Consider the following 17,419-nt stretch of genomic DNA (forward strand, 5'->3'; position numbering starts at 1 on the left):
GGGACCGCAACCCTCAGCGTTGCTCCCGCGCCTCGCTCAGCCAGTGAGCGGGAACCGGTCTGTATGTGGGATCCGAACCCTCAGGCGGGAGCGCCGCCACGCTTCCCAAGGCAGCGCACTATCCAGTGCGCCACCGGGCCGGCCCAGTAATCTCCCTTTCTAACAAAGACCTGATCAGAGACCTTGGCAGAAAAGAGCATCTAGCAAGAATGTAACACCATTTTATTTTCATTAAACTTATTTTTACTGTTACTTCTTACTTAGAGCAAATAATTTTTCATTTAGGATAATGACAAGATTTCCTTTTAAAATGAATTTGGGTTGCCAAGTATTAACTATTCAATATTTAAAATATTAAATAAATAATATATTAGAAAATGACAAAAATCATGACAGTAATACAGAAAAGACTGAAGTCTGGAAAATACTGGTTTAATGGCATAGTAGTATAAGTAGTGATAGGTTATTTTCAACTCTAAGCCTTAGTTTACTCATCTGTAACATGGGAATCTCACCACTATTAAAAGAAAAACTTTAAAAAAAAAAAAAAAAAGAAAAACTTTAGACAAATTAAATTTAACAGACTTGAACTGAGCAAAGAACAATTTGCAAATTGGGCAGCCACCAGAATCAGAATAGGTTCAGAGTGACTCCAGGGCTGCCTCCTGGTTGGATAAGATTTATAGACAGAAAAAGGAAAGTGACCTACAGAAAATGGAAATGAGGTACAGAAAATGCTAGATTGGTTACACTAAGGTGTTTGCCTTATTTGAACATGGTTTTAACAGCTGGCTGCCTGTAATTGGCTGAGACTCAGCTACTTGTTACAAGAGTAGGTTATGGTCTGTTTGCACATCAAGTTAGTTTACAAGAGTAGGTTACAGTCTGTTTACACATCAAGTTAGGTTACAGTTCACTATGTCTGACGAAACCTTTAGGCCAAACTTAATACCACCTATCAAAGAAAAGTTGTGGAAAGGATTACATGAGTTAGTTTAGTCCAAAGCCTGGTACTGAGTTTTTAGTAACTATTTATTCCCTTCCCTTTTTAAGGATATTACCAGAAGACTCTTTTAGAGACCTTCAGAGAGAGAGGCTTTCTGTGGGGGATGGGGAAGCCAGGCTTCCTGTGTGTTAGAGACAGGAGCATTTGCTCTGGTTGTAATACTTGCCACTAAGAACCTCCAGGGACCTAGCCTTGCTTTTTACCCTGACAAAGCTGCAGTCTACTCTCCTAAGGCTCATAATTCTAGTTACAAGCAAGTGACTAAGAATAAAGTGCTACAGAAGAAATGGTACATATCTTAAATTACTGAGAAGTCAGACCCCAAAGGATACCAAGGATGGAAGGACCATTTTATAACAGAAGTCCAAGCTAAAAGAAGGTATTTCATTTGGGGAAATTCAACAATGCTGCAGGTAGTCCATATGATCAATTCATCATCTGCTATTGGGCAACTAGACCCACAGGTGAGAAAACTCTTGGGGAGGGGGGAATCCAGTTCTGAGTAGAAGTACTTCAAGAAAAGGAACACCAACTGAGTACTTAATATAGTCCTACCACTGTGTAGTAACAGGGACTTTATTTTACATATATTGCCTAAATTCTCCAAACCTATCTGTGAGGTAATTCCAAGTCAATTCACCAAATGGCCAAGTCTCCAAATAGCCAATTCCCTAAATTTACCAAAAACTTGTTTTAATTATTCAGACAGTTCATAACAATTCATATTGATGGGACAGTTTAATTAGCTTTTAAGGATTTCTGCCAAATAAGAATCAACAGGATAGCAGCATTTTAAAAAATGTTCAATTTGTCTCCACCTTAACTCTGCTGTTGCAACTGGAGGGAACTGGGGCAGAGAAAGGACCTCTGTTGGTGGAAAGATACAGCCCGGTCTGAGCTGTAGGGGATAGGGGAGAAATGAGGTACCAGAAAAGAGGGAGCAGAAAAAAGGAAAATGTGGTGGGGTAGCAATTAAGAAGAAGGAGGCTGGCAACGAATTCTATAAATTCTACAAATTAGATCCAGCAAATTGACTTTTATCAAATTGGATATCAGGTAAATCGGACATTTGGCAAACTGGTTGTCAATGACTTAGATTTTGGTGAACTGGTTTAACTCAGAAACTTTCCTAAAGTAACACAGCTACAGTCTACGTTCTTCACACACCATGTCATTTCAGTCTCCAATAGCCTCTGTGGGGTAATTCTACATCCTTTTACCACCTCCCACTCCCCACTCACCCCCCAAAAATTACAAAAATAGGAGAGACAAGATTTGAACCCAGGTCTAACTCTAAAGCTCATGCTCTAACACATTAGTTATCACTATGTCATAATAACAATTTGCTGAAATAATTTTTCACACCCCCCCTATATTGAAGTTTGTCTACCATAATACAGTAACAGTTTACCCTTTTCTGCAAAGATTTGTATCTGCTACTCAGAAGCTGAGTGGCATTATTGCCACACTAAATTGAAATAATTTAAGGCAAAAATCAAAATTTTAGAGATCTCATTATTTTATTTAGACTAAACAACCTTATTGTTCATATGATTTCAGATCGAATTTTGCAGAACTGAAACTGCTTGAGAATTTTCATTACCATCTTTAGGGACTCTCAAACTGGTAAACACTGCTGTATATTATAAATTCTTCATTATGTTGATTTCTCTTACAAACAGAGGCATGCAGTTTCATGATCAATTACTTTGATCAAACTATGACTAGGCTAGTCTCACTAAATAAATGTAAAAACTAAAATAATCCTAAAATCTATAAAATCTATATAAGACATTAGTGTTTGTTCAAGTTATTTGCTTTACTGCTGGGCTCTTCAGGGATTTATTGTATTTATGATGCTAGGGGACATGTGTTATCTCACCTATTGACACATAAAACCTGACTTCTCTTATAGCAACAATTTCAAGGTTCCTCCTATCAATAAGATAGCAGTTCAAGGCTCTCTAAACAACTGAGAATATATTTGTCTCTGCCCTTTTTGGTAAGCAGAAAAATTCCTTATTCATAGATCTTATGTTGTGGCCCATATATAAAGCATTTTTAAAATATTAATATTTTTACTTTTACACTGCTTGAGTATAATCAAAAACTTTTACCAACAAAGTCCCCACTGCTATGAAATATTTTAAGAACAAATTAAACTGTGACTTTAAAAAAGTGTTAAATATGTGTTTTGATTCCCCACTGGGTTCAAAAATCTCTTTGATGTTAAGATGGGGAAAAGATAGATCTTTTCAGTAAATCTGAATAACGCAAACTGACACTTTGAAAAACACCACCCTACCTTAAATCTTTTCAAGTACATATTTTAAATGTTCAACAAATAGATGACAAACTTAATTATTTTTGTAGTCTATTCCAGGCTTCTTTCTTTTGCACTTTAATAGTGCCTCTGATAAATTATTTCTGATCTTCATTGTACATCAAGGCTACACTTAATGTTTTAGCATGATGCTTTAGCAAACAGAATATGATTCTACCTAACCTCTTTTGAAATTGACAAAAGCTATAAATTTAACTCGACAGCTTCTGTAGTTTGGTTAGATTCAAGGTCAGCTCAAGGCTTTTAATTACTAACCAGGATTTGAGGAAGTTTGGACTCAGTATAGTTAAGGGAAAAGAGCAGCTGTCTTATTCATTTTCTTATTAAAGAGCATTATAAAAATTGAATCTTGGCAAATTGCAAGTTCTTTGACCACCAGTGGCAAGCACAAAGAAGCAGAGCAAATGATGCTCAAACATTCGTGTTTACTTTCAATCAACATAAACTTTTTTTTTTTTTTGTCTTTTTTTTTTTTTCGTGACCGGCAAAGGATCGCAACCCTCGGTGTCGCGCCCACACCTCGCTCAGCCAGTGAGCCACAACCCTCGGTGTCTCGCCCACACCTCGCTCAGCCAGTGAGCCGCCGGTCTGTATGTGGGATCCGAACCCTGGGCGGGAGCGCCACTGCGCTCCCAAGCGGCGCACTGTAGCAGTGCGTTATATAACTATCAAAAGTTTTAAATAAATTCATGTTGAATGAGTGAAGTTTATAACATGAGAAAAAAGCTTAAAATTAAACAAAAAACAGAAAACAATAGCATATACTGTGTGATTACAAAAACAAGCAAAAAAACTAGGATTTGAAAAAAGTCTAGAAGAAAATGTTAACAGAAGTTGCTTAGAGGTAGGATTAAATGTAATTTTCCTTTCATTTCTACAGTGACCATGCATTTCTAATTTTAAAAACATTAGATTCTTATGCAGCTAACACCTAAGGACCTAAGGGCTACAGGCAATTCAAGCACAGACCTTCAAAAATCAAAACTATTTAAAATCTAAAAACGAGATACAGCTAAATCTCTCCTGCTTTTATTTATATGCAAGCACTTTCAACTCTGTTCCCCAGGATATTTCCCTTAGACAATGCTCTAACATTGCTTTCCAAACAAGGCATTTGAAACACTGGGTATTCTCCAGCCAGGAGTCCCATCTATGCTCCTGAAACTAGCTTGGAGAATAAATTTACAGTATTTCACATACTTTGTACTGCCCATAAATGTGTAATAATTTTTTTATTAATGGGCACACTGTATGAAAAGCAAACTTACTTTGAAATATTTTGAAAAGGCTCACAGCAGATAGAAAAATTTATCTTCAAATGTTAAATGCACTTCATCACAGTAGAAGTACTTTTCAGGAACTGCTTCCAATCAGTTCTGAATTCCAGCCAGCCTAACTATCTTTCAGATTTGATCTGTCAGCAAGAAAAGGGAATTTTTTTTTTTTTTGTGGAAAAGCAATTGTATTTTCCCACATTAGGTGATTGATTAAGTTCTCCCCTCTAAAAGGCTGATTGGTTTCCTGGTGCCAGTAAAATGATTGATGAATATTTCAACTGCAGCTCCCCTGCTACACCCCTCACTTCACTTCACCCCTCCCCCATGCACTGCCGCCCCTTTCCTGCTGGGTTCCCTTTTTACAGACCAGCAGCATTTAAGGAGGTTTCCCTTCCGTTTTGCAATTTTCTTAATGAACTCACATTCTCAAATACAGGGCAGTTAATCTTAAGAAGATAGGACTCTTCTCTACTCAACTGAGTTTTGCAAATAAAAATCCCTTTACAAAGAATGAGGGAAAATTCTGAAATTAACTGTAGGTTTGACTCAGTGAATGAAACTGTTCTCACAAAAGAGAAAGTATGGCATGGAGGGGTTATAAATGGAAAGAAAAGTGATCATGTTTTTGAACTCTGTAACTTATTTCAAGTTTATATAACAAATTATCATAACATCAGAACTTCAATTGTAAACATATCTATAAAGCAGACTTAGAGAATGGAATTTACATTTAAATTATGTGATCCTACAGACCTTAAATAATCCAGGTGTTCTAAAATCAAAACAAGGAAGGAGAGTTTAGCAAGTGTAAATGTTCTTAGAGGGATGACTGAACAGTATCTGAAATCAAAATCATCCCAGAGAATCTGGGCTGTGAGTACCATAGCTATTTGCTTTAGGCAGGGCTTTCCTAAATTGCAACTTCCTGCTTTACCCAATTCGTTTCACCATAAAGCTGGAAAATCCCTTCAGGGATTATCTAATTTAGCTCCTTCATTTTATAGGTGGGCCCCTAGAGACATGACAGAGCTAGAATCAGAACCCAGACATAAACTATTTCCTGGGCCTCATACCTCTTCAATGTGGTTTATCTCCTCTCTGAAGTCCTTTCCTATTCAAACTACTTTTCTATCATAATTTATTAACACACAACGCCTCACTTTCTCACTATCTCTCTTTGCTAGGAAATCACCTTCTATAGTTTACAAACTTCAGGCAACTAGCTCTTATATTTCCATCTTCAAGGGACCATATCAACCTTCTTGGATTGGTTCTCTCCTCTTTCATATAGCCAGCTTTTGCGTGGCAGAAATAAAAAAGGTACAAGAGACAAAGACCATCTTTTCCTAAACTGCAATCCCAAATGCAGTCAAGCAAACAATCACTAGTTTATTGGCCATCTCACATTAATCTGATGTACCTAGTCATTTTAAATCATAACAACAAACCATGTTTCCAAACAGAAACTACATTCTAGTTCCAGGAGGACTCAGCAAACCTTGGATTTAGCTTCAACACACTGCTTGACTTAAATATTGGCCCCAATTTTCTCAAGTAGCTTAAAAACACATTTCCTTCCCTTAGATTTTGCAGATTTTCTCTTACTACCAGCAAAGGACCCTGATATAAAAAAAAAAGACTCACATAACAACAAACCATGTTTCCAAACAGAAACTAGATTTTGCAGATTTTCTCTTACTACCAGCAAAGGACCCTGATATAAAAAAAAAAGACTCACATTCCTGACCTGACTCTTCTTTCATTCATCCAACATTCATGAAACACCAATTCCCTGTGCTTAGTGCTTAGTATACAGATACAAGACATGGTATTCCTGCCTTGAGTAGCTCAAAACCCCTTCTTTCCTTAGCATCCCACCCCTCAGATTCACCAAAGATTGTCCCTGATTTGATGAAATTGTTTTCCAGTCAATAGCTTATTAAAGTCCACTTGAGAGTAAGAAAAAAGTCACTTGCAACTTAAGTGAATCTTTCTGACTCTGTAATCCATAAAAGTTGAATTCTAAGCCTCCTCAACAACTATAAATGTCCTGGATTCTCAGGTGTCTGTTTGGGGGCAGATACTATGCTTGGCACTTTACAGACCTTGTCTCTAATCCTAGTAACCCTACAGTCAATTTCAGAAATGTTAGAGTATAGCGGGGGAGAGATTAAATCTAGGAAACAAATTATTAATGCTGTTACTGTGGAATCTTGGAGATAAACCTCTGTGGACCTCAGTTTTCACATCTATAAAATGGGGATAATAGTGAACACCTCCCTCTTAGGATTATGGATAAAGTAAGTTAATATATGTAAGGTACTCAGAATATTGTATAATAAGCACTACATAAATGTTAGCTGTTATTATTACTGAATGAATACACTAAAGTTCAGAGACATCAAGTGACAGTCATATAGCTGTGATCTTTGTTCTGTCACACTCCAGAGTCCCTACTCTTTCCCTCTCACACCACCTAAACAAAATCCTTCTTCACTGGCTGGAACTACTACTGCCACTTCCAAAAAACAAAGCCCTCTAAATGGATGTCAATGGGGGGTTTCCCCCAGGTGGTTTATTATCCTGCTAAAAATCCATCTTGGGGAAAGGACTGCAAGGCTAGAGAGGAAGTCTCCTGACAGGTTAGATTTCAAGAGTACAGTAAGAATATGAAAGAAGTAGAAAAAAAAATCTGCCTCAGTTATTAGGTTTAGTAATTAAAGTGATATAACTCAATTGAAAAATGCATTTGAAGATTTTATCTGAAACTTGAAATAAAATCCAAGGATTAAAATGAAAAAGAAAGGCTTGTATCTTCTTATAACTAAGCTGCAGTCCCCATGGAACACAAAATGTTTTAAAAGGTACATTACATGAAACTCCAAGAACATCAAGATAAATACAGAGCTCTTAGGAAGGAAGCCCAAATATCTCACTGATCTTTCATCACACCCCCAAGCTTCACCTTAAGTTCTGATGCAGTAATTCCTTATTGTTATTCACATCATTATGTGACATTTCTTCAGCCAGCAAGGCCACTACAGAATGAGTTCTACCTAGCAACTACCCTAAGTAAATCCGTAACTCTTTAGCAACAGTTATTGACTTACACTAAAATGTTACTCACACTAGGAAAGGGTATTCTTAGACCAGAAGAGGAGATGGTTCTTCTATGCAGACTTTATTATCACATCAGTGAAAAACAGGTTAAAAGCAAACTAATCTACAAAATGGCACTGCCAAAATCACAACTTTAAGAAAACTCAGTGAAAGCCAAACATGTATAAGAAAAGCAAACAAGCAAGCTATTCTTGATGGAAGTTTTAAAAAGCAACATAGGATTTTTATCTCACAAAAATTTCATTATTCTTATAGCAATAATTCTTATGAAGAAATTATTTTTGTGTTGTCAAATTTATTTCCACAATTATAAGTCTGCCCTCGGTGAGGAAACTAGTTCTGTTGGAAAACTGCTGGCACAAGATAATTAACAGTTAAGCAACAGATTCCAAAACAGCAGGTAACAAAAGCCTTATCAGAGAACTCAGTGAGGGTTAACTACAACACATTTCATTTAGTACCAAGCAAAGAAAACTTAAAATGATATGAACTCTTTTCAATGAAAGGTAGCTTCATTACGGAGGGGAGAAAAAAAAAAAAAAGAAAAAGAAAAACCCAAAGTAACAAAGTACTAAAAATAGTACCTGGAAATCACCATTTTCTTACACATTAAGTTGGTTCATTTAGATCAAGGGTTCTCACATATTTTGGTCTGAGTGCTCTCACGAACCCTTTTACACTCATAAAAATTACTGAGGACCCAAAAGAGCTGGTATTTATATGGTTTTATCATTCAATATTTATGATATTGAAAAATAAACCTATGAAAATTTTAAAATACGAGGGTACTTTAAAAAGTTCGTAGAAAAACAGAATAAAAAGATAATGTGAATCCATGAAGTTTTTTAAGTACTTTCATATTTAATAATTCAGTTAAAAGTAATATACTACATGTTAATATAAATAACATAGTTTTATGAAAAATAAGTACCTTTTCCAATAAAACATAATAATTAGAACAGTGGCATTGTTTACTTTTTTGCTAATCTCTTTAATATCTGGCTTAATTTTAGCAGCTAGATTCTTCTATCTGCTTCTCTATTCAGTTTTTTTTTTTTTTCGTTGAAGTACAGGCAGAAAATCTAGCCTCAAACAGATTTATAATTGGAAAAGAAAGAAGTATTTTTAAAATAACTGTGGATATTTTTCTTTGATACTACACCAAAATTCTAAGTGGTGGTTTCTTAAAGGCTAGTTCAGTGTGGAGTCTAAAACTGTTATCACTGAACTATGTGTATGTACTCTTACACTACAATCTGTTGATCCATCTGACATTTTCAACAGATCTTTTATCCATGCAAGATTTTGTAATACCACACATAGGTCTCTTGGAAAATATTGCATTGCTGAGATATGCAGATGTGCAAAATGTTGACACATTTCATTACACAATATCAAAAATCACATTGGTTAATATCATCATCCATCTCATCAGAAAAGGTTTTAAAAACTGCATAGATGTCAAGCTAATAGTGGCAGGTCCAAGTTTTCCAAAATTCTTTTTTTTTTCCTTTTTGTCTTTTTTCATGACCGGTAACAGGATTGCAACCCTCAGTGTCGCGCCTGTACCGCGACCGGCAACAGGATCGCAACCCTCGGTGTCGTGCCCGCACCATGCTCAACCAGTGAGCGGACCGGTCTCCATATGGGATCTGAACCCTCGACAGGAGTGCCGCTGCACTCCCAAGCGCCGCACTCTACCAAGTGCACCACCGGGCCGGCCCCCAAAATTCTAATTGTCGCTTGAAAGCTCAAATTTTATTCACTGGCAACAAATATCTATCGTCAGTTTTCCTTACTGTGACAGGCTCACTCTTAGCTTTTGAGAAAGATGGTCTGCCAAATACTCAAGACTGAATAAAGAATAGTTCGTCAATTGTTCTTTTAAGTAAAAATAGTGTCCATGAAAAAAAGTGGCTAGTTCAGCTCACAATATAATCGCCCAAGCACTTTCCCTTGAAACAACCATTCTACTTTATTTAGTATGTACCAGAAATGCTTTATGTGTACTTGCCATTTCATCACAATATCAAAAACACATGTACTCAAGGGTGGAGATTTAATAAAATTAATCATTTTTACTGCTTCATCAAGGACATTCTTAAGTGAAAATGGCTTTTTTTTTTTTTTAATACAAGTGCATGGAGGTGAAGAATACAATGACTACTAGTATGGTTTGGTGCCTTGATTTCTGCTAAAGCACTGGCAGTTTTTACTGACTGTTGTTTCTGCAAAATCAGTGCAAATGTCAACACAGTGAAAAAGGCAAATAATGTCCCAGTATTATAATGAAAATAGTTTTGACCTGAAGAATATCCTGAAAGGGTCTCAGGGACCCCCAGAGGTTCGCAGATCACATTCTGAAAACCACTGGTTTAGATACAACAGTAAATAAATTTTAAAATTCAGTAAGTGGGACGAGATTAATCAATAAATGATGAATGACAGAAAATAAAATCCAACTGAATATTACTTATTTGTTTATAAATTTTAAAAGGCAAGAGACAAGGAAGCAGTATAAAAGTATATAAAGCTACACAGAAGTAATGAATGATCAATCCAGTAATCCAGTAATGAATGATCAATAAATGATGAATGACAGAAAATAATACAATCCAACTGAATACTACTTATTTGTTTATAAATTTTAAAAGGCAAGAGGCGAGGAAGCAGTATAAAAGTATATAAAGCTACACTGAAGTGTCCTGTCCTCTATCTTTTTTCTTTTCTGATAGAAAGACTAAATTACATAAATTGGCTTGAATACTACTTATTTGTTTATAAATTTTAAAAGGCAAGAGGCGAGGAAGCAGTATAAAAGTATATAAAGCTACACAGAAGTGTCCTGTCCTCTATCTTTTTTCTTTTCTGATAGAAAGACTAAATTACATAAATTGGCATTAACTATGATAAAAAGAACATTGCATCTGATCTAGTAGAGCATAAGGAATTAACAGAAACAGTCTAAACTGAATTTTTAATTCTTCCAAGGTGATACAGCTTCAGGATTGAAATGAGCATATGAATTAAATAAAGTTAATTTTTAAAATGAAAACCAGATATGCTTAAGCTAGTTCCCTTCACTGAATCAGTCTATCCTTCATTTTGACACAGATTTGTTACTGAAATGTTTCCTGACTCCTAAACTAAGGGATTTCCTTAAACTAAGGGATTTTCCTAAACTAAGGGGTTTCCTCCAGGAAACATCATAGGTAAAATATCGTCAGAAGTTTAACCAATTATCTCATTTTTCAATCAAAGTTTTAGAGGAAAAAAATAGAGAATACAGAAATTTTGGCACTACAGAACTCACTCACAGACCCCCTGAAATCCTTTTATAGACATGTAAAATTCCACAATAACATGAACTGTAAGAAAGAGTTGGAAATAAAAAGCTGGGAAGACTATCTACCTCTTTCACATCCAGAATTTACTTGTGCAGTTCTCTCTCAAAATTATGATTCTTTGGTATATTTGTAATGAATTACAAACTGTTTCCAAAGCAAAAGCTGTTTAAGCAAATATCTATGTTAGACACATTCTTTGCTAATAACACCACTACTGTTCCCACGTGCTATAGCTTATTACTCTAACAATTCCCTCAATCAGTATTACCAAATGCTTTTTATAATTTTTCACTTGGCAATGAGAGTAAAGTCACTATTCTGGTTCAAACCACCCACAGAGTATATCTTCAAATCAAATCAAATGCTGGTATTACATGCTGCTGCTCAGAAAATTGGTTTTGGAAACATTACACCTGCCAGCTGACTTATCAACAGTGCCTATAGAACTGACACCAACTTAAAGGCAATAATCGGTCCAGAAAATAGAAAAATATACTACTACTGCCATCTGTGGTTTATGCTTGAATAGTTTCTCTGGTGTAAACAAATTGAATGGTGCAGAGTTGGCAATTACGATCCAAAGATCTCATCATTTGAAGATACTTTTAAAAGATATTAATATAACAAATTGTAGAATTTAGTATAAAATATAAGAACTTGATTTGCTATTTGAGCTTATTATATAATGCTGATGGAGAAACCACGAACTACCTTGAAAATTTGTCTACTGCACAAAGGCTAACTTGTTTTCCCAAAACACACAATCCTAAAGAAATTCAAAAACCTGAATGATTCTTGTGAATTTATAATTAGGATAGTTTCTCTTTTGAAATAGTGATTGTTAATACTAAAACAGCCCCCATAATTTTTAAAGCAAAAATTATATTTTTTAAAAAATCAAGGAATTTTCTACTTAGACATAAGAGGTTTGCCACGATAAAACTTTGAGGGTTCAATTATTCCTATAAATTTTTTAAGACCAAAAATTCCAAAATGCAAATGAAGCCTCAAAGTAGGCTATTTTCACAACTTATTTTCTCTTGGTTTGCTTTCTCAAATGACAACCACTGTAGCTTGGGGATCAAAAGGTTCAGTGCAGCTGGGGGTGGGGAAAAAAGCAATTCAGCTCACCAGCAGCCAGCTGAGGAAATCCTGGTCCATTCCCAAACTAAATCACTGTTAATTAGAATTACCGGGATACATCAGTAAAGTCTTATTTAAATAATCATAACCAGGGGGGAAAAAAACATCTTTCTTGAGAAGCTGTTCTACAAAGGCTACTGTTTAACAGCAGGTAATAAAAAACGAAAAACTAAGGTAGAAAATGTTCTATTCTCTCAAATAAAATTCTCTCTTCTGTAGTTATTTCTAAACCACACTGAAAAGCAGGTTAGACATCTCAATAGTTTTCTTCTAATTTTCCATTACCTAGAGTGGTTTAACACCCTTATCTTTACAAGCTGTGTTGGAAAACAAGCAGTAGAAGGCTAGGCTTGATTACAGGAATACTGTATACCAACCAAAGTTATATCCAGAGACGTTAAGTTTAAGATTAAGCTCAGCTGAATCAGAAACTTCAGCTCTAAAAAGCCCAACACACAAAACAGAATTATGTGCTCAGTATCAGACCCCTTCCTTGCCAACTTTTAATAATTTTGGTATTTCTGGACCCTGGTTATCAATCAAAGGCATCCATAAACCTTTAAATTACCCGAGCCAGGGAAAACAAAAAAAGTTGACTTTAACAACACAAAAGTTTGAAAGAAAACATTTTCCTTCTTGGTTTTGGAAATATTTCCAAAGTGTACTCTTTGTAATCACTACTTATATGGCAATATTAGATAGCTACTTCCTGTTTAAAACTATTTCAAGGACACTTACTCTGCTGAAATGCAAGAGTTTTATGTGTTAATTCAGAAACTTTGATTTTTCTGACTCTGGCCCTTTTCACATATAAGATGACTGAAATCTAGTTTGCACACAAAATAAGGCGTTTTTATTGTCCTACTTAAAAAATATATTTGACTAACAATGTAAAATTTATTCTTTAAAGGCATCTTCCTAAATTTAACTTGCAATTTAATTATAAGCATGGAAGAAATGCTGAACAGAGAAGTGTCATTTAATTTGGCTATAACCCAAAAAGTAAACGTAAGAGAAAATCATGACAAGGGCCCCAAGATCTAGATGAATTTGCTGACAATGAAGTCACCTAATGTGGGAAGGATCCTATCCTGGGCTTTTTGAAATTCTGAAGCCAGAAGTTGCCATCTGAATACAATTCATTAACTGACCAATTTTTTCAACACAAACCAATAAATATTTACCCAGTTATAAAAATGAAGTGATGGTGTCTTACTACAAGGATGAAGCTAACACAGCCCCAGGCCTCAAAACAAGCAAGCATCAACAGCAATTTAAAGCCAACTTGCACAAGTACTAGAAGCGCTATAAGAAATTTCCTTTACCAATATTACTGTACAGCAGTTGACGTTTCAACCCACCATCCTCAACTATCCTAAAATTTGGTTTTTTAACAGAAAGTCTATCTTCCACCAACCCAGAAAAATAAGGAGGGAAAAATCAGAAACCAATAAATTGTGAATAAAATAGGGAAATGTATGATTTGGGTATGGTTTTGGAAATTTGCCAGCAATCTTTTTCTTCATTAGCTCTCATCTAACTACCTTTCATGTGCTAACACGTGCGCACACACACACACTTTTTGCTATAGAATTCTGAATGAATTATAGATAAGGAAGCACATCGTGATGACATGAACAAGATAATGCTCAGAAAGAATTCACTGTATTATACATCGGAGATTGGAAATATGGTCATCTCCCACCTCGGCTGCACAAAATCACCAGTGAATCTGTTCACTATTGCCTTTCAGTGGTCTTTGGAGGTCACCCAAACTAACCCCACCGCAAAAAACAAAAAAAAACCTGCGTGCTATACATACTAAGGAACAAATGTACTACAGCGTGCATTATTTTTTTTAAGTAGAAATAAAAATTCTGAGGTGACTCCAAATTAACTTAATTTTAAAAGCCACAGAACTGAAAAGTTAAACTGCCATGTGAAATATCTGCTATTTATTTTCAGATATAAACACTAAGATGGCATGGTCATAGCAGGAAAAAGAGCATCATGTTAGTGAACTTTTCCCCATTTCCTCTAAAGTGTAATTATATAAGATATGCTTTTAATTACTTATAATGGCTTATAACCTTCCTTTCTTTAAATATTTAAAAGTCTACTCCCTCATTCTCTTAAAATAAAATGAACAAATGCAATATTCAGCATATGCTTCCTCAAATCATTCCTCTTCCTTTGAAACCCCAAAAGGGAGCAGTCCTCTCTTAACAACTAAATGAGTTCATGTTTGTTATGAAAACCTACAAGCAACAAATGAAAATAGCATAGTCAGCACAGGGAATTTCTGGAAAGGTGATGGTGCATCAAAAGGCTAGCAACTCTGTTGGGACAGAATAATAACCATTTAAAGGACTGTAAATTCAACATCAACGGCATTTCCTGCAGAAAACATTTTTAAAATTCCACCTCCAGCTTATTTCTTCATGACACAGACCAAAAGATCTCCTATCTAGATAGGTAACTCTTGCAAATGTTTCATACAAAATGGAAATCAGTCACTAGGATAAAAAGTCAGGAGAATTCATTATTTTCTGCTTAGAACTTAAGCAGTTTCATTTATTTTTGGAGAAAAATATTAAGAAGCAAAAAGAAAAAAAAGTGTCCACTATTCCAAAGGCAAACTATTTTCTTTATCTTTTTTGGCAGTTTTTCTGTTAGCATATTTAGTTCATGAGTGCTAATGAACATATATTGTAAAACAGTACACTATTCTAGTTTTACACTGAAAAATAAAATATCCCACAAGTCTAGTGATTCATGTTTTTTTCTTTTAAGCCCACCAAGCTGCCAAAAGTTCCCACTGTGTTTTCAACAAAAAGAAAATATTAGAACATTAACTTGGACTGATGTAAAATATTAAAGCCACCTTAGCCTAAATGGATTGCTCGATAACATTCTTTTAAACGGTTTGACCAATTGAGGAAATGAGACTATGAATGGAAAATCCGATTAACAATTAAAATTGCCATTGAGTTCTTTAAAATGTACTAATGAATAATTAACAACAAATGCAGTTCTCAGACTTCCCTTACACCAATATTATTCTCAAGTAGAACTGAAAGTAATGTCTGCAGTAAAATCCGTCATCTACATTATATGCACAGGTGAGTACAGGAGTATTCACACATAGGAAGGCATCACAGAAATATACACACTAATGTGGGCTATAAGACAGATCTGAGGCTTGGGTAAAAACATCAGCAAAGCAAATTTTAGATCAGAATTTACAATATTTACAAATAAGTACCAAACCAAATCTCCATACAAACTAGCTTATAAAGTCAAAAGCATTAAAGAAATCCTTTGTTCCTATGATACTGTCACCTTCTACCCTAACTGGATTCCAGCCTCCTCCTTTGTGATAGGGGATTTTATTGATCTAAAACATGTTCACATTCAGAAATTAGTCTCCAAAGACACACCACGGGACGGCTAGACACCACACACATCTCCAAAAAGAACAAGAGCTTTGAAAAGCATATGACTGTTTGATTAGCAACATCAAGCGAAGTTAAACAGGCTCTCTTCTAAAGACTTTTTCCTTAACTGATAAAAATACCAGATTTACTGAATTAACAAATGTTTGATAAGCTAATAAACGTACGAAGCCGCAGATCTAACCCAAGATTTCTTTCCTCTGTAGCTCCTTGTTCATTCATCAATTGAGCGCCTAAGTGACCTATTTTCAGGTTACTTTCCTCACACCTGCCAGGTCACTGTCCTGCTTGAGAAACTTCTTGCTGGAGCAATTAATTTTTAGTGCCTCCTAACTGTCCCGGGTGTTTGCATTCAATTTGAAATCTGTTACTTGTTAGACACTGTTCAGTCCCAGATCTTTCACAGAATTGCGAGTTTATGGCGCAGAGAGGGGAGGAGGCACGGATCTGTGAGAGCCTGCCCTTTATTCGGAAATGAGGAGATGTGAAAGGTGGAAAGCAGGGCAAATAAATAAATAAATCGGGTTTGCCGCCGGAGCGTTTGCCGGCCGGTACGAGCACCCTTTGTAATGCAGGACTCCCGGGGCTATCGCATGCGCTAATTGCTCCAGGGCGCTTTCCAAGTTCAAAAGTTCACCTTTTACGACCTCACAAAAGCTCCTTACACGTTACCAATAAAAACATTCCGCGGCAAACACACCGAGGGAGAAAATATCAAACAGATACAAATAAAACACCCCGCAGGGGGAGGGCGCTAGGAGGGGGAAGACGGCGAGAAAGCCCAGAGGAACATGAGGACCCGGCCCGGACGAGGGGCCAAGGGGAGAGCGGTAGGCAGGACCCGGCCGGGCCAGGTAAGGAATTCTCAGCGCCCGAGGTCCGGGCTCAGGAAAAGGAGAAAGGGACCAGAAGAACTGAGGCTGGGCAAGTGCGGACCGGGACCGGCCGGTAGGAGCCGGGAAGAGGCAGGTGTCCCGAGCCCGCAGAAAGTCGTCGCCCAACAGAGAGGCGGCTGAGCAGAGACGTTGGGGAAGCTGAGGCGAGGGAGAAGGAACAGGCATGAAGAACTACGAAAAAGGAAACGACGGGGAACACCTAACGAGCTAAGGGTCCGCGCAGAGGTGGGAGGCTCGCAGTACTAAGAGCGAAGGAAGCGCGGGGCTGCAGAGGGGAATAGGCTCTAGGAAGGTGCGGGGTAGCAGGGTGTGGAGGTCCGTAGGGCTAGAAGAGCGAGACCGCGGAAGGAGGAGGGACCCGCGTGGGGGAGGGGATGCCCCCACTGACCGGCCGCGAGGGGGGATCCGCGCCGGGGGGGAGGGGAGGACTCGGCTCTAAGGATACCGGGGGAGGGGGAGAGGGGTCCGCGCTGAGGGGGGGGGGGAGGGAGAATTGGCGCTGAGGGGACGGGGGGAGGGGAGGCCTGCGCTGAAGGGACAGGGAGGAGGGGGAAATGAAGCTCGGTGCTGAGGGAACCGGGCAGGGGAGGGCCCACACTGAGACGGGGGAGGAGAGGGAGGGTCGGCGCTCAGAGGGACCGGGGTGAAGGTCCACTCTCAGGGGCCACTGCGGCTTCCCAGAGCGAGAGTCGACCAAGAGGAGGGGGATCCCTGCTGGAAGGACAGGAGGCCGGTTCTTGCTTGGCCCAGGCTCTCCAGGCCCCTCACCCACCATTGCGCGGTGGCGGAGGGAGCGCGGCGGGCGGCTCCAGGAACCCCACCGAGCCCCCA

At 37.5% G+C, this 17,419-nt stretch overlaps 1 protein-coding gene across 1 annotated transcript in view; it reads right to left on the reverse strand.

The window, feature by feature from the left end:
• LOC103595279 (nuclear receptor subfamily 6 group A member 1-like) overlaps window positions 1-17,418 on the reverse strand; it is a gene marked incomplete at both ends in the record, with an annotated part of 201,517 nt that extends 184,099 nt beyond the window's left edge. Inside the window, one exon of the mRNA XM_008578640.1 lies at window positions 17,361-17,418. Coding sequence (XP_008576862.1) covers window positions 17,361-17,418 — 58 coding nt within the window. The remainder of the gene's footprint in view (window positions 1-17,360) is intronic.
• Window position 17,419: the final 1 nt, after the last annotated feature.

This window comes from Galeopterus variegatus, unplaced genomic scaffold (assembly GCF_000696425.1).
Source record: "Galeopterus variegatus unplaced genomic scaffold, G_variegatus-3.0.2 Scaffold1732, whole genome shotgun sequence".
Lineage (NCBI taxonomy): Eukaryota > Metazoa > Chordata > Mammalia > Dermoptera > Cynocephalidae > Galeopterus > Galeopterus variegatus.